The sequence below is a fragment of the Tamandua tetradactyla genome, chromosome 1, assembly GCF_023851605.1.
Source record: "Tamandua tetradactyla isolate mTamTet1 chromosome 1, mTamTet1.pri, whole genome shotgun sequence".
NCBI classification, from domain to species: domain Eukaryota; kingdom Metazoa; phylum Chordata; class Mammalia; order Pilosa; family Myrmecophagidae; genus Tamandua; species Tamandua tetradactyla.
Window position 1 is genome coordinate 22,808,025 of NC_135327.1, and position 21,213 is coordinate 22,829,237.

General features: G+C 48.1%; 1 protein-coding gene across 1 annotated transcript in view; it reads right to left on the reverse strand.

Moving 5' to 3' along the window:
• The window catches only part of ANGPT4 (angiopoietin 4), a 48,020-nt gene extending 44,785 nt beyond the window's left edge, over nt 1-3,235 (reverse strand). Inside the window, exon 1 of the mRNA XM_077112108.1 lies at nt 2,677-3,235. Coding sequence (XP_076968223.1) covers nt 2,677-2,985 — 309 coding nt within the window. The 5' untranslated portion in view covers nt 2,986-3,235. The remainder of the gene's footprint in view (nt 1-2,676) is intronic.
• Nucleotides 3,236-21,213: the final 17,978 nt, after the last annotated feature.

The following is a 21,213-nucleotide window of genomic DNA, read 5'->3' on the forward strand; positions in this document are numbered from 1 at the left end:
CTTCCAGGGGGGAGAGGGTGGTGGCTGGACCAGGGTGGGGGGTGGGGGTTGTAGGTAGGAGAAGTGGTCAGAGCAGGTGTGTTTTCAGGTAAGGACTTGCTGATGGAGAAAGTTTCTGGAAGGATGGTCTTGGCCCCCAATATTACATTTCTCAAGAGGTCAAGTGAGGTGAAGGCTGAGCCGTGGCCACTGGGTTTGTTGCCTGGGAGGTGGGAGGTAGTCTTGGGAAAGGAGTAAAAAGGAAATGAGGAAGCAGAGGAAGAATATGGGGCAGGAGAAGAGCTTGTTTCCCCCCTCATCTTCCTCATCTTCCACTTCCTTCTTTTTTAACATGGGAGAGACCTTGGTGTAATTAAACACAGAGGAAGAACCAGCAGAGAAGAAGGTTTGGAGGTGCAGGAGGGGACAGCTGGTTTAAGGAGGCTGAGGAGCTGTGGGAGATGGTTCTTAAACCTAGGAGGGAGGGATGGCCTTGGCTGTGAGGGAACCTCTTTTCTCTGAGACTGAAGAAAGGCTCTGGGGACTGGTGGATACATGGGTGAACCTGCAGATGTAGGGTGGGCAGCTGAGCAGCCTCTCTGCCCGCAGCCTCTACTTCTTGTGGAAGTAGGACGTCCATGGTCTGGTGAGAAGACGGGTGGGTGGGAAGTGAAGATGGAGGCTTGAGGAGGGGGCAAGACTTGAAATGGCCCTGGTAGGCCTCGGAAACAGCTGTCCAAAGAAACACACACAGATTGCAGAGTGACATGGTGTCTGCGCTGGACTGGGCTCCTGTACATGAGGCAAGGAGCTTCCTGGAGGGGGCCATGGGGGTGGGAGGGTGGCTGAGCCAAGTGCTGCAGGGCCAGTGGGTGGGAGGGCAAGTGGGAAGGGTCCCTGGGAAGATGGTGAGCGAGGGCCTGAGGGGGAGGCCAGGGCAGGGATGAAGACAGGAGGGTGAGTGTGTGTACATGTATGTGAATGGGTGTGAGCATGAGTGTGTATGCGAGTGTGTGTACACAAATATATGTGTGAACATGAGTATGTGAGCATGTGTGAATATGAGTGTGTATAGGTGTGAGCAAGAGCATGTATGTGAGCCTGGGTGTGCATGAGTGTGTATGTGAGTGTGTGTAAGAAGCAGTTTGGTTAGGCATGTATAGTACAGACCCTCCACCTCGGGGATGGATAAACCCAGAGGCAGCACAAGACAATCCTTTAGAAAACAGGAGGAAATGATCAGAACTTCAATTTACATGATTTCATACATCAGCTTTTAAAGTTCCATTTTTGTCTGCGTCATACCCTGTATATATCATATTAATACTGAGCATATCACATGAACATTAAATAAATATGCATGTATCGGGGGAGCAAACAATTTTTACTGATTGGATGCGTGATTTAAAGTATTTGGAAACCCCTCATTAAAAAGGAACCTCAGGGACTACTCCTGTCTCCTCCTGCTCTCACCTTGCAGCTAGCTGCCAGCTGCTGTCAGCTGTTTTATACATTCTAAACCCTGTAAATCATCTGCTCTCCTCCCCACCCCCCCGCCACTACACCCAGACCATGTCCTGCACCTGCGGCCAGGGCCCACTCTCTTCCCCTGGTCAGCTCCTACTTGGCTGGCCAGCCTCATCTTGGACTCCACAGGCCACCTTCCCTGCCTTCCGCCCGTCCCAGCCAGGCCTGCCACGTCCGCTCTGGGCCGGGCATACACGAGGTGCTCAAAGTGTTTGCTGGTAGAACGAGCCCATGCAAGATTGAGGACAGGAGAGGCTACAGTGACCCTGGTTTGGGGTCCGAGCTGCAGGGGCGTTCTCAACTCCTCGCTCTCTCCCACCCCTCATCTAAGTCAGCAGCAGACCCTGTTTGCGCCACCTCCAGAAGCAACCAGGATTTGACTGGCCACACCTGCCCCTGCCCAGGCCCTCCCTGCTCCAGGCTTCCCCTCATCCCTCTTGCCTGCAGTGGTCTCAGCCACTTCCTCCAGCTCCTGACACCCACCCTGACCCCTACAGCCTAGTCTCCTATTACAGTCAAATCAGGGGCATCGCTCCAGCCAGTCTGGCCACCTTGCGGTCCCCAGGCACACCGACTCATCCCCAGCTCACGGCCCTTGCACTGCTGGTTCCCTGGCCAAGAACGCCAGTCCTCCAGATGCCTGCGTGGCCTGCTCATCATTTCATCTATTCTCTTGCTTCAAATGTCACCTCCTCTGAGAAGTCCTCTGACCACCTGAGTCCTAAGCCACTCCTGGTTATATTCCTTACTGGCTTCCCTTCCTTCATTTTATAATGTCACCATCTGACACAGGTTTTTATTGTTTATCATCTCTTTCCCCCCCTTAAACGTGTGTCCAGAAGGACACATGCTATTCTGTTTTGAGTTGTGTCCCCAGCTACCCAGGATGAGTCTGGCATGAGGTCAGAGTACAACAAATTTCTGTTGGATGAATGAATGAATGGCAGCTAGGGAGCCCGTTTCCAGTTCTGATGCCTCTGGTTTTGGGGGTGTGGCCTCCGTGGGGCATCCCTGCCACTCTCTCGGCACCATTAAAACAATCTGCACAATTCAGAGACAAGCGTCCCATCAGCTTGGCCATCTGTGACCAAGGACAGACTAGGAGGGGACCTCCACCTGTCAGGCCACAGAGTGCCCCCCCCACCCCAGTCCCGCAGGCCCGGCCGTTACCTTCTGCAGCCACTGCGTGTGGTTTCTCAGCACCTTCTCCAGCTGTCGCATGCGCTGGGCAGGCCTGCCCTCCAGGTACTGTGTGGAGGCTGGGATGTCCCTGCACAGGCTGTGGGAGCCCCTGAAGGCCTTGGGCTCCAGCAGGCAGGGCTCCGGCTCGGGCAGCACGAAGGTGTAGCTGCACTGGCCGTGCTGGACACGGTGTGCCTGGCGGCGCCCGCTCGCCTCCTGTGCCCTCTGTTGGCCTGCAGTCACGATGGCCACCGAGAGGAGGAGGCTGCCCAGCAGCATGGCCCTCCAGGAAGGCATCAGAGAGGTAGCGGAGGTGCAGGGTGTGGGGTCAGAGTCTTCAGGGAATGTGCCTGCCTGCTGCCCAGCGCCGCGCCCGCCGTCGCCACAGCCTGCAGTGGACAAGCCTGCCTGCAGAGCCGCTGCAGCTGCAAACCCGTTTGTCCGAGCTCTGTCCAGGAGGCTATTTATACTTGCTCCAAATACCACAGCTGCTCAGCTTCCTCTCACCACCTCCTGCCCCCCCAGACGCCCCCTCACCTCTATTCTTTCCCCCTTTCCCTTCCTTCCTCTGTGCTCTTGCCCACCAGCTGCCCCGTCCGCACTGGCCCTGCTCTGCCCTCTTCTCCTCCGAGTCCTTTTATTGTCCAGTGAGAGCCCGGCCTCCCTGCGGGGGGGGGTGGGGGGGGGAGAAAAGCAAACCGCACGCGGACACGCGCACACGCGCACACTCACACGCAAATACCAGACACTCAAAGCCGCCGGCTTTGGAAAACCAAACGCAACCGAAATCTCTCTCTCTCTCTTCCTGTCTCTCTGTCTCTCTCTGTGCTCCCCCCTCAAGGCTGGGATCTCAAGTTTCAATGACCCCCCCCCATGCCTTCCCGCTCTCCTCCCCCTCCACTTCACCCCCGCTGATGTTGGAGTGCTAGGAACGAGGCAGGCTGGAACAGGGAAAGAGGGGAGAGGAAAAAACCCGGTGAAGGAGCCCTTGAGCTAGGACAGTTGATCAAGATCAGGAGGAACTGGTGTCCCAGACAGACAATCAACCTGCCTGGGGCTGCCCGCTTATGGGAAACACCCGCCCACTGTTGACCCATCTGGAGCCAAATGACCCCCCACCTGAGTGAGTCATTTTCGGAGAAGGGTGGAGCCACCTGACCCACCCAGCTGCTCTGTCTACCACGGGACACCACCTTGGGGAGAAGGGAGGGTGCAAGGAAAAAGCCCCAAACAAGGAAGGGGGAGAGGGAGTAAGCACAGCTAACCTATAAGAGCAAGTGGCCTCACATGGCTATCACCTCTCACCTTTCTCATGTCTGTCTGTGTGAGGGTGCCCACATGTCTTCTCACAGGTGTATCTAATACATTTCCTGCCTCTTACTTTCTGCGCTGTGCCCTTGAATTCTTTCTCGTGGCATGGCCAAGAACCTGGAAGCCTAAATTCGGTAACCACACCAGTAAAGGGATGGCCAGAGGGAGCCGGGGAGCCAAGGGGCAAGGGAGTCCGGGCAGGGGATGAGGGAGCAAATCCAGTTTGCTTCTTGGGATAGAAAGAATCCTTCCAAGGCAGAAAACTGGGTGCTTCAGCCAGCAATCCGGCTCCCTGTCCTTTCTCCCTTGAGGTCTGGAGGAACGTTATTCCCTGGGTGGCTCAGTTGGTGAGACAGTGACGAGAAATTGTACTGTCCTGGGCTGATTGTTCCCTGGGCTGCCTGTGACCGCTGGGAGAAGGGCACGGAGTGCGGTCAGAGCTCACCTCTCACACAGAGTGGCTGACCTTGAACAAGCACCCCTCTGGGCCTCCACATCCTGATCTCCTCTTGCATGAGGAACGCATGTGCGTCCTCAGCATGGGGATAAGGAGTTTTTGGTTTACTTGTTTATTTACTTGTTTACTGATTCAATTCCTGGCTCCACTACTTACCAGCTGTGTGACTTTGGGCAGGTCACTTCACTTCTCTGTGCCGCTGTTTCTTCATTGTTGAATTGGGGAAAATTATATCATCTACTTCATAGGGTATAAAAATTGAGTTAGAGCAGTGCGGGCCCAGGGGGAGCAGGGAATAAGTGTCTGCTATTGTCATGGGTACCTGTATTTTGAATCTCTCCTCTCCAAGCCACTGGAATTTATTTAAACATTTTTTTTTTTATCATCACAATCAACTCTTTTTTTCTTTTTTTGTGAAAAATACTTTGTGTGTGTGTGAAAAATAACATATATACAAAAAAGCAATACATTTCAAAGCACATAGCAACAACTAGTTGTAGAACAGATTTCAGTGTTCTGTTTATGGGTTACAATTTCATATTTTCAGGTTTTTATTACTAGCTGCTCCCAGACACTGGGAATTAAAAAAAAATATCAGTATAATGATTTAGCAATCATACTCATTTGTTAAACCTACTTCTCTGTATAACTCCACTGTCACCTTTGAATTTTCTCCCACTCTTTGGGGGTATTTGGGCTGTGCCCATTCTAAATTCTTCATGCTGGAAGGGGCTGTTGACAATATGGGATGGGGGATGGAACTAGTTGATGTTCTGGAAAGGCTGGCTCCTCTGCATTTCAGGACTTATCTGGTCCAGGGACCCATCTGGAGGTTGCAGGTTTTGGGAAAGTTATCCTAGTGCATGGAACCTTTGTAGAATCTTAAATATTGTCCTAGGTATTCTTTAGGATTGGCTAGAATGGTTTTTGTTGGGGTTTGGCAACTTATGATAGGTAGCAATGCCTAACTGGAGCTTGCGTAGAAGTGACCTCCAGAGTAGCTTCTTGACTCTATTTGAATTGTCTCAGCCACTAGATAGCTTGTTATACTTCTTTTCCTCCTTTTGGTCAGGATCCAGCCACTGGAATTTTAAGTAAACTCCCTGAGGGCAGGAATTCATCTGTTTTTCTTCATGCTATATTCCCAGGATCTAGAATAACTCCCTGGGGACAGTAGGAGCTCAATTAAAAAGTTGACCACTGCTTTTATTATTTTGTAATTTCATTCAGTCTGGCAAAGGCCATCCCCAATACAAGGGAAGACGCTGCTTCAGGCTGAAGTCAAACCTCGGAAGATGGAATGGAGTTCCTCACCCAGCCTCAGGGTTTGGATTTGTCTAAGGACCCCCTGAGGGCAGCGAGGGCCTGGCTGGGGAAGCCCTTGACCACAGGAGGACATGGTTAGGTCTGTCCTGGAAGTCGGACACACAGGCAGGGGTTCAAGTCTGGAGGAAACACCAGCTCCATGGATCCTGCTGGCAGTCTCCCACGGACATCTGTATGTGTCCCCTCAGTTTGTGCTTCTCCCCGGGCAAGACGAGGAAGCATCTCCTTCCTTATCTCTCCTTCCATCAACAAATTAAGATGGAAAGGCCCAGGAGGGGGCTACTGCCACATCCACCAAGTGGTGCCTGACGGGGACCTGCCAGGCCTTGTGCTGCCCAAGGAAGTCCTTGGGGGCAGGATGGGCCTTTCCCAAGGTCAGTGTGGTCACGTCTCCCCATTGCTTCCAACTTGGAGTCAGGTCCCAGTAAGCTCTCTCACCTCACCTGCCATCATCCTCTCCCACTGTCCCTGGGTTGAGGCTTCCAGGTTCTCAGCCATGCCATGAGAAAAGAATTCAAGGGCAGGGCATGGAAAGTAAGCAGGCAGAAAAGTTATTAAATACACCTGTGAGAGGACATGGGGCACTCTCACAAGGACCGAGGTGGGAAAGGTGAGAGATGATAGGCAGCGTGAAGCCATTTGTTTTTATAGATTAGCTTTATTGACTCCCTCTCCCCCTTCCTTGTCTGGGGCTTCTTTTTCTACCCTCCCATCTCCCGGGGGGAATGCCTGGTGGTAGCTAGTGCATTTGATTAGGTCAATTGGCTCCACCCTTCTCTGTAGGTGACTCACGCAGGTGGGGGGCCTTGAGCTCCAGCTGGGTCAGCTGGTGCCCGGGGTTTCCTGTAAGTGGGTAGCCCCAGGCAGGGTTTCTGTCTCGGACATCAGGCCCTCCTGCCTTTAACTGTTCTTGCTCAAAAGTTCCTTCACGAGTGTTTTCTCTCTCTCCCTTCTCTCATTGTTCTAGCCTACCTCAAATCCCCCCTCCAAGAGTTCTCACCCCTTAACAATCAGGGATACTGAGGGATGAAGGTGTTTCTTATGGAGCTGCTTCCCGCTTTTCAGGGAGCCTAGGTTTTGCCTTACGGGGATAAGAACTTTCTAGTCATTTCATTTAATTTGAGAGGGGCAGAGTCCAAAGGGGGTATTTGGAACGGCGGAAAAATCTTCACATCAGCATTAGCTTCATGTGAAACGCTTCCAGTCTGGAAGAAATAAACGGTGAGAAGTTTAAAAACGTAAGGGCCAATCAATAGCAAGAGGGTAGAAGTGAGTGGGCCCAGGAGATGCATTAGCCAAGTGTGACTGGGCAAGAGGAATTTAGGTTTCCAGGTTCTTGGCCATGCTGCAAGAAAGAATTCAAGGGCACAGCACAGAGAGCAGGCAGGCAGAAACTTTATTAGCTACACCTGGGAGATGACATGTGCGCACGCTCACAAGTAAAGAAAGATGAAAGGTGAGGGGTGATAGGCAATGTGAGGCCATTTGCTTTATAGATTAGCTTGACTTACGCTCCCTCCCCCTACGTTTGTTCGGGGGGGGCTCTTTTTCTCCCCTCCCTTCTCCCCGGGGCAGTACCTGGTGGGGATAGTGCTTTTGTGTGGGTCGGTTGATGACTCACTCAGGTGGGGCTCATTTGGCTCCAGGTGAGTCAGGGTGTTTCCCGTAAGTGTCCAGGACACCAGGTCCTCCTGACCTTGATTAACCATCCTAGCTCAAGGGTTCCTTCGTGTTTGTTTGTTTTCCTCTCCGCTCTCCGCCTGTTCTAGCCTGCCTCAAATCCCCCCTCAGAGAGTTTCCACTCCTTAATCTTAAGGGGTGCTGAAGGACAAAGGTCTGCTGTCTTCTATACGTCTTCCTGCTTTTCCGGGGGTGCAGGTCCTCCCTGATGGGGCATAGGATTTTCTGGCTATCTTGTTTAAGTTGAGAGAGGAAGAATCCAGAGGGGTGGTTAGAACACCTGCAAATCCTCGCATCCGCATTGGTTTCGTGTGAAAGGCTTCTAGTCTGGAAGAGATAGACTTGGTGAGTTTAAAGATACAAGGGCAAATGTGAGAGAAGGATAGAAATGAGCCTAGGAGATGTATCAGCCAAGAGAGACTGGGAACGAGGGAAGCGGATGACAATCCTTTGGGTCCAAGAGTGAATCCTAGCTGGGTAGCTCAATCCTGCTCAACTGGGGAATAAGAAGGCACACGCGCCAAGTTAGGGGTGCAGGAAGGAGGCTTAGAAGGGGCTCGATTGATGGGGCTGTGGCCGCTATGTCAGCCCAGTTATTCCCTTGGAGGGTGTTATTTTTTGGTGGCCAGGGCAATGAATTGCCACTATTTTTCTGTTGGTATGTGCATGGCACTTAAGAAAGCGGGTATCTCTTGGCAGTGTTTAATTGGGGTTCTGCCTTTTGTGAAAAAGTCTTGTTCTTTTCACACTGCTGCGTGAACATGTGGACTAGGACAGCATATTTGGTATCGGCATTGAGATTCAGCCTTTTCCTTTATGCCTAGTTCCAGAGTTGAGGTGAGGGCAATTAGTTCTGCTTTTTGAGCTCAAGTCTCTGGGGCAGGACTTGGGCTTCACTCAGTTTAGCTGGTTATCACCTACCTTGCTTGTTTTGTTTTTTGTGTTAATGAAGCTACTTCGAGAAATAAAAATATCTAACAAGCTATAGCAGAAGTTTAGGGTTGGTTAATCAACAAGTAGAACCTAATTTTTATATTCTCCTTGTTGTTCTTTTAAAGTCCTTTTGGTTGACGTTTTGACTTAGAGTTGACTACCTATACTTTTAGAGAAGCCTTAGAGTAAAGTAGTGTAACTGACAAGCAAATTTGGTTGTTCCCATGATTTGTAACTTTTAACATTATACAGATCAGTATGAGGATGGAATATTATTTAGTTTTTAGGAATATTAAACAATTTCTAAATATATGAATAACATTTAACCCGTGCAAATTTAGCTAACAGAAGTATAGAAAATCTCTTTTAATTATTGTAATACTGCTTAAACACCTTTTTTAGGTAATACGTTAAACTATTTTAGCACCTCATTTTTATAAGAGATGAGAACAAATTTTTTTCTAACAGTTTTCCTTTAAGAGTGAAGACTTCTGAAATAAAGGATAATAAGGTCAACATAAATATCAAAGATACTATTCTGATATGATATGAAATGTTTATCTTTTAGACAGAGTCCTTAGATGGTTAAGAAAACCTTTTTGTAATTGCTCATTAAGAGCGGATAATAATTTACATTATTTAGCAGAGAAAATTCTAGTTTTGTATGCACACACAGTGTTATTTCTTAAAGAATATTGCAAATGGGCTTATTAAATTTGGTCAGCACTGACTATGACAGACAGAATTTACCTTCCTACTAGGAATATGTTAGTTTACAAAGTTAGCACCTTGCAAGGCTACCTTCTGAGGCATTCGGGGGTCAGTGAAGTCGGCTGCTAAGGCCTTCTTAAAGATGTGGAGATTATTTCGAGACACGTTGGGCGGTACTCAGCGAGCAAGGCAGAAATCCCATCCTCAAGCCCCTCCCATTTAAAAGCAAATAGTTATTGAGAGTTTGCGTGAAAAGGGATATAACAGAACGTGTCGTTTAGGACCTGGGGCTGACGTAGCCTCTCCAGTGTCCCCCTGAACTAGCAAGAGCTGCATATTCATGAAGGCCCGTCATTCCTTTGGCTCAGCCAATAAATCCTAAGAGGACAAATGGCCTGCAGAGATCAGCAGTAGCTGCCTTAGCATGAACATAGCATTGACCCGTTCAGGCCCTCATGCCTGCCATAATATGCATGTTCTTTTTATTATTATTTATTATTATTATTTTAGAAAACACTGGATTTAAATAAAACATAACTTAGTATTTGACATTTGAATTGTTTATTCTGTTGGCTATTTCCCCCACACTCCAAGCTGCCACATTTGGGGGGTGGGGGGGTGGAGTTTTATTCTACACCCTTTACCTTCCTAGATAATCACATCTAAGGAGTTTTACTTTTAATTTCATGATTAACTTCGAGCCACAATAGAACTGACTGTCCGACTATTTTATTTATTGTGCCCTGTTGCAATGTTATGGCTCAATAAATATACAATTCTATATGAATGTAAAAATTTAAATTTAAGCATTTTTAAAATACAGCAAGAGTTGCCCATCTATTAATACACAGGCTATGTACAGATTATGTTATGAAAATAAAATTCTTAAAATAAATGATCTTTTAGCATCTAGAAAAAAAAATGATTTAGGACTGAAAATCTGAATGTAGACAGGGCTACTCAGCGGGCTCGCCCTGGGATGCCTTCATCCCCTACAGATGGGGTTTATCCCCTTAAGGTTTATTTGCTTAAGGATCTTCTCTGAACGCCAAGAGGCCTTGAATTTAGGAGGGCACTCCGGGTCAACAAGGGGCAAACACCAGTGGGGTTTTACTAGGCTTAAGGTGCACCCCAAGAAGTGAAAAAGACCTCTCCCTAGAAGGGGGTGGGATATTTAGGGACAATGAGAAATTGATGGGACACTAGAACGACCTTGAGCCTGCAAAGGAGAAGGGGTAGTGCAGAGTTTAGTTTAAACTTTACCGTCAACTCCCATAATTAGGCGAGTCCACGTGGATGTCGTCTCAGAGTGGCAATTGAGGACAGAATGATTCCAGTGTTAAAAAATTAATAATCACTCATCCTATGCTCATGAACATAACAATGCATGTTCATTTTAAATGCCAGAGTTCCAAAGAATGGAGGAATAAAAAACTAATTATGTTGCCCCTGGGACCTACCTCTTCTGTACCCAGAGGATGTAATGTCTGGTGCCATTTGTGTACTAGCCTTTGGCCCTAAACCCATCCCACTGTCCTGTTTGGGCCTTGCCCGACCCCCACCCCTACCTTGTCATAACCTAGGTCATGAGACCCAAGTCATGAGTCAAATTCACTCTGTCCCTGAAGCCCTTTGTGTTGTATGAAGGGGTCTCTTATTGTGCTTATTGTGTTTCTGAGCCACCCTCTCCCTGCAGACGTGGATGTCATTGCCAAGTTTGCCCAACTTGAGTTCCAGCTGGGGGATACAGAGAGGGCCAAAGCCATTTTCGAGAACACCCTGAGCACCTACCCAAAGCGCACAGATGTCTGGTCAATCTACATTGACATGACCATCAAGCATGGCAGCCAAAAGGAAGTCCGGGACATCTTTGAGCGGGTCATTCATCTGAGCCTGGCCCCCAAGCGAATGAAGTTCTTCTTTAAGCGCTACCTGTACTATGAGAAGCAGCATGGCACTGAGAAGGATATGCAGACAGTGAAGGCGAAGGCACTGGAATATGTGGAGTCTAAGAGCTCAGTGTTGGAGGACTAGTGACAAGCTGGCTCTGAGGACCACTGTCAGAGGGGACCCATTCCAGCCCAACCTCAGGCATCTGGGCCGCTGGAAAATTCATTTGCCTGAGGACTCTATTAAAAAGTACTGCTTTTTCTGCAGCACCCTCAGAATAGTCCTGTGAGGATGAAAAATAATTTGATATTTAAAAAAAAAAAATTAATAATCACACCTGTCCCATTAAGTGTCACCTGGGCTCCTTTAAGTTGGTCAGATGTGAAGTCAGTGTGGCCTTGGGCACCCTTAGTCTTCTTCACTTGCCAAGAGCAGGGCTCAGAGGGCTGTCCCGCCCCCTCTTCGGGAGACAGTGCACTCCCTGGGCCCGAAGTCCATGTTGGTGGCACCTCGGGCAAGGCTGTGGTAGGTCCTGAAGTTGAGGGTTGTCTTAAGGTTTCTGACACCCTCTCTGACAGTGGCTGCCTGACTCAGATGAAGAGGCTCCTTAAGGCTTGGAGCCACGATTTGGGCGACGGTGCCTGCCGTGAGCTGAGCCTGTTCTCTGGTCTTTGCTTACCTCTCTGCCTTCTCCTTCTCCTCGACCTTGTTTCCATTGTTAAAACCAGTAAAGGCAGTTTCTCAGTAAGTCACTGGTGGGAGTTTGTGGCCCCGTGGTGAGCTTTTGCAGCTTTTTCCGAATTGTCAGGGGCAGACTGGCTGATGAAATGCATGCCCAGCAAAATTTGACTTCCCGGGAATCCGGGCTGTTATTAGTAACTGTTTAAGGCTTCCACGGGCCTTCCCTGGAACAGAGCCAGGTTTCCCTCTTTCTCCGGAGTGATTTCCCTTAGCTTATAATGGTTAACCAGCTTGGTGGGACCTTTTTTTCATGCACTTTAGCAAACAAGTATTTTCTCCTCTAATGGAAATTGAGCCATGGGCAAGTGACAAGTCTTTTTCAGTTCCTTGTCTTGATAGAGAGCTATAAATATCTGGGTATAGGGAATTTCGAACGACTTTCCCAGACCGGAGGATGGTTTTGTAATTGAGAGTCACGTGGGAGGGCTATGCTTCCCCATCTTTTAGCCTATGTCGACTGTTGCCATTTCTCATTTTCTCTGGAAAAGGAAAAACAAAGGAGCCTCACTAGCACCAGTGACCACGGGGCACCCAGCGTGCACAGAGCTGGGTGTTTTCCTCTCTGCTGGCCCAATCCCTTGGAAATACGGGCAGCAAAGTCGCCGGGTGTCCTCGGGATGTTCCTCCCCGGGAGATGCCTAGACCCACACTCCCGAGGAGGGGCGCCCACCCCACCGAAGAGAAGTCCAGGACACGCTCCTGGGAATACCTTTGTCCACTAGGCTTCCAGCTTCCTGAGGGCTAAAAAAGAGCATAATTTAGAAGAAAGCTTTATATTCGGCCACAAGGGGTTTCACTAGAAACTGCATGAGGATGTGCAAGGATTGGGATATTTGAAAGAAGATTATTTAAAATATTTACCTCCTTCCGTGAAGAAGAGGCATGAGGAAGAAGTTCCTGACAGTTCTCCGGTGCATAAAGGAATTTGTAAGGGTCCTTCATAGGTTTATCCTGATATAAGGCCGCGATGGCTGTGTGTGAGAAATTTCATGCCACTTCCCTCCCTCTTACAAAGAGATTTACTTGTAAAATTGTTATAGCTGACTGTCCTATTCGTGGGCCAACGTTGGCTGTCCTCCAGGTGATATTACTGCCAGGCATCAGTGCAGTAGAAAATAAGCTTTTTCCTTTTTTAGCCCTGTGGTGGGAAGATCATCCCAATTTTGTAGTCAGTCAGAATACTGGAAGTACCACCCATTTTTAAGGAAGAGAGAGAAGAAGGCAGATTTTCATACCGGTGCCGTGTCCTGGGTTGCTGACCTGCCATTCGCAGTGCTGACCCCTTTGGGTCCTTGGGGTTAGGCTCCCTAACTCCAGGTGTCCCCAGGGTCCTAGAAGACTTAGAAGACAGATGGCCTGGTGCCATCCCAAAGCTGCTGAGCTGACCCACTTGTCTTTCTGGGTGTCTGTGCTTCTGATTTACTGCCTAAGAGAATAGGAAGGATCTACTACAAAAAAAGAAACTTTAGGGAGGGGATCTCCTGGGTGCCAGCCCTTGGTATTGCCATGACTGAGTTACAGGGAAAGTACATTCAGCAAGGAAATTGGGCTGCTTTGAGAACATGGCTTAGTATGCTTTTCAGGCAATCAGAGGGGTCTGGTGAGGATGTATTGTAGGACAGAGCCAGGAGTGAGGCTTCCTCTGTGCCTTACAGCACAGATTTTTTCAAGAAAGTGAATGTACACTCAGCAGCTATTCTCCCCAGCCAATGGTTTTTTCCTGCCCCGAGCGACACCTTCAAGAGGTCTAAAGCTGGGACTTGAGATATAGTAGTGGATGAAGAGATGGAAAGACCCAGAGAGAAGGGTAGCCAGGGCTTTCATTTACCCTGCAAACCTCGCTTCTGGCTTTCGGGGGAGAATCTCCCTGTGATAGTTACATTCAGTTGTCAACTTGGCCAGGTAAACATACCTAGTCTTGTTGCTGCGGACATAAGCCAATGGTAGGTGAACCTCATCTGTTGCTAATTACATCTGCAGTCGGCTAGGAGGTGTGTCTGCTGCAATGAGTGACGTTTGACTTAATTGGCTGGTGCTTAAATGAGAGATCGCAAGGTAGCACAGCTAAGAAGCTTGGTATTCCTCATCTCAGCATTTGCAGCTCAGCCCAGGCCTTTGGAGATGGAGAAAGAAGTCACCCTGGGGAAAGTTGTTGGAACCCAGGGGCCTGGAGAGAAGACCAGCAGAGATCATCCTGTGCCTTCCACGTAAGAAAGAGCCTCAGTGGAAAGTTAGCTGCCTTTCCTCTGAAGAACCAACAAAATAAATCCCCTTTTATTAAAAGCCAATCCGTCTCTGGTGTGTTGCATTCCGGCAGCTAGCAAACTAGAACACTCCCATTGGAAAGTACCCAATTTCCCTGGGCCTAAACCAGAGGTCACCCTCTAGGATGTCAATGACAACACCTTGTTTGTATAAGAATACTTCGCCCAGAATTATGCATTATAAAATATGGAATGTCTCAAAAAGCACAAAAAGACAGAGAAGAAAGGAGTTTATCTGGAGGCAAAGGAGAGGATCTCTGTGAAGGAGGTGAAAAGAGGGACAGACTCAGCAGGAGGAAGAGTCTGGGTCCTCAGAAGGGAGGAAAAGAGAGTGTGGGGAAGTTTCGGAGAGTGAGGAGGTAGAGAGAGACAGGGGTACTCAATTTGGCTCTCATTGGACTCCAGCTCAACGTGGGGAGAAGCCCCTAGTCAGGCTCCAAAGGGCAATATCACCCACTTCCCTGAGCCTCCTTGGATTTACATGGCATGGAGATGGGGCTTCTGCCACCTCCAAGAGGTTGCTGTTTGTTCAAGGTGAACTGAGTTTATGTCCTAGGAGAGCCATATCACAGTCCTTAGATTCCTAGAGACATAGAGTTGCATGAGTTGCATAGGAGAAGATAGCAGTGAGCCAAGAGAGAAGAAAAAGCAACAGCACATGGCCAAGCCTTTTGGTACTCACCAGACCAGACAGAGAGAATCCACTCCTTGCTGGCTCACCAAAACAATGTTACTGAATTTAGGCTTCCAGGTTCTTGGCCATGCCATGAGAAAGAATTCAAGGACATGGCACAGACAGTATGTAGGAAGAAAATTTATTGAATATTCATGTGAGTGGACATGTGGACACTCTCACAAAGACAGAGGTGAGAAAGTCGAGAGGCAGTAACAATGTGAAACCATTGCTTTTATAGAGTAACTTTACTTACTCCCCCTCCCCCTTCCTTGTTCTGGACTTTATTTTCTACCCTCCCTTCTTTCCAGGGCAGTGCCTGACGGTAGATGGCGCATTTGGGTGGGCTGGTTTTCTCCACCCTTCTCATTAGATGACTCACTCAGGTGGGGTCATTTGGCTTCAGATGGATCAGCTGCTGCTGGGTGTTTCCTTTAACTGGATAGCCCCAGGCAGGTAGTCTGTCCAGGACACCAGGCCCTCCTGACATCCCTGCTCAAAGGCTTCTTCACAGCTTTTTTCTCTCCTCTCTCTCCGTGTTCTAGCCTGCCTCACTGCCATGCTCGCCTCTTGGCTGTCACTTGAACCTAAAAACCAAGTCCCACCTCAGAGCATTTGCACCTGCGGTTCTTGCTGTCTGCAACCCTCCTCCCCCCAGATCTGCACATCACTCGTTTTCTCACACCATTTGATGCTGCACAGCTGTGTCCCTCGGAGGAGCCGCCTCTGATTACCACATCTAAAACAGCTGTCCGCAACTCTGTCTCCATCCTCTGCTTCATTCTGTCCATGCCCTACTTCCTGATATAATTACCTGCATCAATTCATGCATGTTTACTGTCTTTCCCTCACCCCTGCACCTTGTGGGCAGGAGCCTTGGTCTGGGTTGTTCATTGCCATATCCTCATTGCCTAGGATGGTGCCTGACACATAGTAGTGCTCAATAAAAATTGCCTGAAACGTGGGTAAGTGATCTAGTGAAAGTGTTGCATCTGCTGACAACTCTGAGATGTTGGTGGGATCCTTCCCATTTTCCACAGTGTGCCGGTGTGAAAATATTACATATCCCAGAAAAGCCATGCTCTTCAATGCTTTTCAATATTGTCGGGCAGGAGCTTTTCTATTTTTTATTTTTATTTTATTTTTTATGTGACCTACCCAACTGTGGGTGGTAACTTTTTTGATTAGTTGGTTTCCGTAGAGATGTGTCTCCACACATTCAAGGTGGAGTTGCTTACTAGAACCCTTTAAGAGGGAACGATTTTGGAAAAAGCTTTAGACCCACCAGAACTGACAGAGCTGACCGAACCAACAGAAGCCTCAGAGCCAACAGAAACGTCACAGCAGAGCTGACACTGATGTGGACACGTGGAGAAAAGAGACTTGGATGTTTGGAGATGCTTGGGGCCCAGCAAACATTGCCATGAGATGTTAAGCAAGCCAGAACCCGGAGAGAGCCAAGGGAAGCCAAGAGATGAAAGCCAGCCCTGGAGAAGCAAAGTGAGGAACCCCCACAGAAACAGAGGCTGAAAGCTTGGAGCCCAGGAACAAGGGAGCAGCAGATGCCAGCCAGGTGACCTCACAGATGACAGAGGTGTTTCAGACCAATCAACCTCTCTTGAGTGCAGGTAACCTTTTGTTGGTGCCTTAATTTGGACACTTTCACTTCTTAGAACTGCAGACTTATAACTTTTAAGATTCCCCTTTATAAAAGCTATTCCAGTTCAGGTGTATTGCATTCTGGCAGCTTGCAAACTAGAACAGGTGGGATCTTTTTGATTAAGTTGTTTCCATGGAGAAGTGACCCACCCAGTTGTGGGTAGGACCTTTTGATTAGGTGGTTTCCGTGGAGATGTGTCTCCACCCATTCAAAGTGGAGTCACTTACTAGTGCCTTTTAAGAGGGAACCATTTTGGAAAAAGCTTTATAGCCAACAGAGTCAACTGGAGACCCAGGCGTTTGGAGATGCAGAAAGTTAATGCCTGTTTGAAACCAGAAGCCAAAGACCCTAGCGGATGCCAGCCATGTGTCTTCCCAGCTGATAGAGGTGTTCTTGACCCATCACCCTTTCTTGAGTCAAGGTATCTTTGGATGAGTTAGTTTGGACATTTTCACGACCTTAGAACTGAACACTTGTAACATAATAAATTTCCTTTTAAAAAGCCATTCCACTTTCCAGAAACCTACAACCTCCAGATGGGTCCATGGACCAGATAAGTTCTGAAACTTAGAGGGCCCAGCATCTCCGGAACATTAGTTCCATCTCCCTACCCGATACTGTTGATAGTCCCTTTCATCATGAAAAAAGTTAGAATGGTCATAGCCCAAATACCACTAAAAAATGGGATGGAAAGATCAAAGATGATGGTGGAGTTTTACAGAGAAGGTACGGTTTAACAAATGAATATGATTGCTGAACCGTTAAGTTGATATTTCTTTTAGTTTCCAGTATCTTAGAGCAGCTAGAAGTAAAAATGTAAAATTGTTGAAGCTAGAAGTAAAAATGTAAAACTGTTGAATTGTAACCCATACCAAACTCTTCATTGTTGTGTTGTGCTTTGAAATTTATTGCTTTTTTGTATATATGTTATTTTTCACAAAAAAAGAAAAAAATTGATTGTGATGATAAAAAGAAATTTATCCCTTCTAGCCTCCTATATTCTGGAGCAGCTAGAAGGACAAATCTGAGATGACAGTATGGTAGCCCATGACAAATTCTGGGATCTGGCCTGTAACTACTTGTTAAAGAGAGCTTTGAAAATTGTTGCTTTCTTCTTTCTTTGTTTTGTATATCTGTTATATTATACAATAAAAAAAGTTAAAAAAAAATGCTGTTCCATCTCTGGTGTATTGCATCCTGGCAGCTTTAACAAACTAAAACACATGGTAGGAGACCAAGGTTCTTGTTCATGTCTCTTGCTTGGAGAACTAGATGGCTCTCCCGAACTCTGTCTCCAGATTCCAAGCCCGGTCTTGGCACAGGCTCGGTAGAGCCATGGGCTAGCCAAGCAGTCTTCCAGGAGGCCCATCTTTCTGCCTTGGGGGACTCTGTGACTGGACAGGATGTGCCAGGAGTTGGTTGGGGAGTGGAGTGGGAGTCTCACTTCTCCTTCTCCTTGTTTTCCCAGAGTGGGGGCAATCTGGCTGTCCGGTAATTTCTTTGCCTATGTTTTTCCAAATCCCAATAGGGTTTTGAGCTGGGCAGGCCATTTGGGGGGTGGTGGGGCAAGAGGGGCTCATCCAGGGGACTAAGAACATTAAACCAGGTGTGGGGCCTTGCCAGGAGAAGGGAAGGCAGGTGGCCATTCGCCGCTAACAGTGACTGAGCCTTCGAGCTCAGGGCTTGGCTGTCCTGACCTCTGTGCCTCAGTCGGCTCAAGTGATCAGGAGGCAGCACGCCTCCAGCCCTAGGGGCTGGGCATGTTCACTCAGGTCAGGGGTTTATTGAGGTGCCTGGTACAGGCGAGCCCAGAATAGAGGGTGGTGGTCATTTTGATAGCATCTGCGTGATAATCCCAATGAAGCCACCGTTACCATCTTCCCTGATTCACAGAAGCCACACAGCGGGGAGGCATTTGACCTGGAATTGGGAGAAGAGGGTGGGCCGGGCCAGAAGCCAGCACCCCTCCTCCCAGTTACTCCTCGGGCCATGGACACGGATGCCAACCCCTCTCTCGTTTCGCTCAGGAGGAAACTGATACCCAGAGAGGGAGGTGATTTGCTCCAAGTCACACACTGAGACCCATTTTCCTGGAACTGACTTTTCCCATTCCTGGGAACAAAGGGTGGGAAATAGGATCATTCCTGGAGGGCACTTGCCAACGTGGGACTCCTCAAGTATTTGGACCCCCAAGAAGAGGATTAAGTCACTAGCCCTTGTCTCCACAATCCAGCAACCCCCCTTCCCTCTCCCCATATCCTGAGCCTGCTTCCCTTTGCAGTGCCTCGTGTTTCCAAATGCAGGGTGATAACCGAAAGCTGCCAGGGGGCCGCCTCAGGCAGGCCCAAGTCCTCCTCCCAAGTGCTGTTCTCCTCCTAAGGACATTACCAGGACGTCTCCCAGACCAACTGATGGCCGCAGGGTGACCTGGCAGGAGGCGCTGGGGGACGTTCTGTCAGTGTGCCCAGAAGATCATGGGGTAAATCTGGGAAACAAGAAACACAGTATCCCCGTGAGCCAAAGACAACAGTCTGGTTGTCAAATATCCCCCATTTCCACTTTCCACCACCCTAAACCCACCCGCACCACAATCGATGGCTCAGAAGATCAAGAGCCCTACACTCCTGGGACTGAATCTCAATTCCACTTTGGTAGCTGAGACTCGGTTTCTTCATCTGTTAAATGGGGAGAACAATCTCTCATTGTCCAGGTGTTGGCAGGAATTTCCATTACCAGTGCTGTTAACAAATTACCCCAACACTTTATGGTTTTTAAAACAATGGCAACCCCCAGCTTGTTCACAAATCTGCATGTTGAGCCAGGCTCAGCAGGGGCAGTGCATCTCTGCTCCAATTGGCATCAGCTGGAGCAGCTTGAGGCCTGGGGCCTGGAGTTATCTAAAGGCTCATCCACTCTCATAGCTGGTGGCAGAGGCTGCCTGCTGGCAGAGACCTGAGCTGGGGCCGTCAGCCAGAACAATGGTATATGGCTCCAGGCGGCCTGGTGCTGGGTGCCAAGAGCAAGCATCCCTGGAGAAAGAGCCAGGTGGAAGGCAATACGGCTCTTTATGAACCAGCCTCACAAATCCTCGGCATTCTACTAATAGAAGTAGACATGAAGCCCCACCCAAGTTCAAGGGGAGGGGAAATTGACTTTACCTCTTGATGGGGAGTGTAAAGGTTCTAGAAGAGCATGGGGGGCTGGATATAGTTTTGTGGCCATTTTCAGAAAATACAATCTGCTAACAGGAGGTGGGATGAGAAAATGCCCCTGAGGTGTTTCGTACATAATAAGTGCTCCCTAGTTGGAGGCTGTTATTATTTCATCCTTGCTTTTACTGGAAAGACGCAGCATCTTTTTCATGCTCTCCAGATCTTCTGAGAGGGAAAGGTGCAGCAGTAAGCATGATTGGTTAACTCCATCGGGGCTGCCAGAGAAATTGGTCCAGAGATGCACTTGGATTTGCCTAAAGCCACCTTGCAAAGTGGGCCTTGGGCACAACTTCCTCTCCTGCTAGCAACACTGCTTCGCCCCCAAGGTCTGCACCGGGGCTTCAGTTTCCCCTCTGAGCAATGGGAGCGTTCTGGCTCTGCTGCCTCAGTGGTCGAGGGGAGCGGGGTAGAGGATGGGCAGCCTGTCGGTGCACCACTGGGCCTCGGCCACCAGCCGCACCCACCCTTTCTCAGGCTCGGGGCCTCGGCCACCTCGGAGCCTGCATCTGGCACTCACTCCGGGACGTGGAGAATGAGCCTGCCAGGTCCAAGGGCAGATCTATTTTGGAACCTGGGTCCCCACAGAGACCCAGGGGAGCCTGTGACCCAGAGAACCAACTGGCCCCTCTGCATTTTGTTTGTTTTCGTTGAACAAGCACAGCATGTCCCTCGTAGAAAAGTCAGAAAATACAAATTGGCAAGAAGAAGAAAATAAATGTTTCTGTGCATGCACCAGCCGGAGACAAAACCACAGCTAACATCTTGGAGAGTTTTTCCCCAAATCACATCCTTCGGCATATAAATATATACATTTGTGCAGGATTTTCTTACAAGGAACAAACAAAGGAATCTTCCCCAAACTTTTTTCATTTTATTTTACTTATTTTGGATTTATCTTCCAAAAAACAGTCAGAAAAGTGCCCAGAATGATATACTACACACCCGTATACTCCTCACTCCTAATGAGCTTGTGTTAATAATTAGCAATTTGTCCCATATTTTAAAAAAAATGAAATAGACAAAGTTGGCACTCCTCACATCCACTTAAACAGTCTCATTTTTTCTCTCTCCTTCCCAGAGGTACTTTATATATTTATCATTTAAAAATGTTTATTTTGTAGTTTCAAAACTTCACTATATGCAATAATGCTGCATGCAATGTCTTCCTTTTTTTCACAGCATATCATATTTTTGAGATCTATCCAATTTATACTTATAGAACTATACATTAAGCATATAGATCATATCCAAATAAGATATACAGAACAGCCAGGGTCATTCCCTCTTGATTGTTGTGCAGCATTGCATCGTATAATGAGACCACTCTATTTATTCAACTCTCCCTATGGATGGACATTTGGGTTGGTTCAAGTCTTTTGTTATTCGTAACGATGCTGGTGCAATTTTTTTTTTTTGTCTTTATTGACTTTATTTTAGTTTTTTGTACACAAAGAAAAATCATGTTCATATCCATCATGAACAAAAACTTAAAAAGGCAGAACTAGAAGACATGTGTCCTTCACCAAAGTAAAGCTGTGCTAAAGGTTCCAAATATTTCAATTTTTAAAATAAATATTTTCATTTTCCGATGTCTACTTTCATGTCTTCAGAGTGTCATAGGAAAACCGAAGCCTATCATGAATTACAATTCTGTTTAGAGTCCCAGC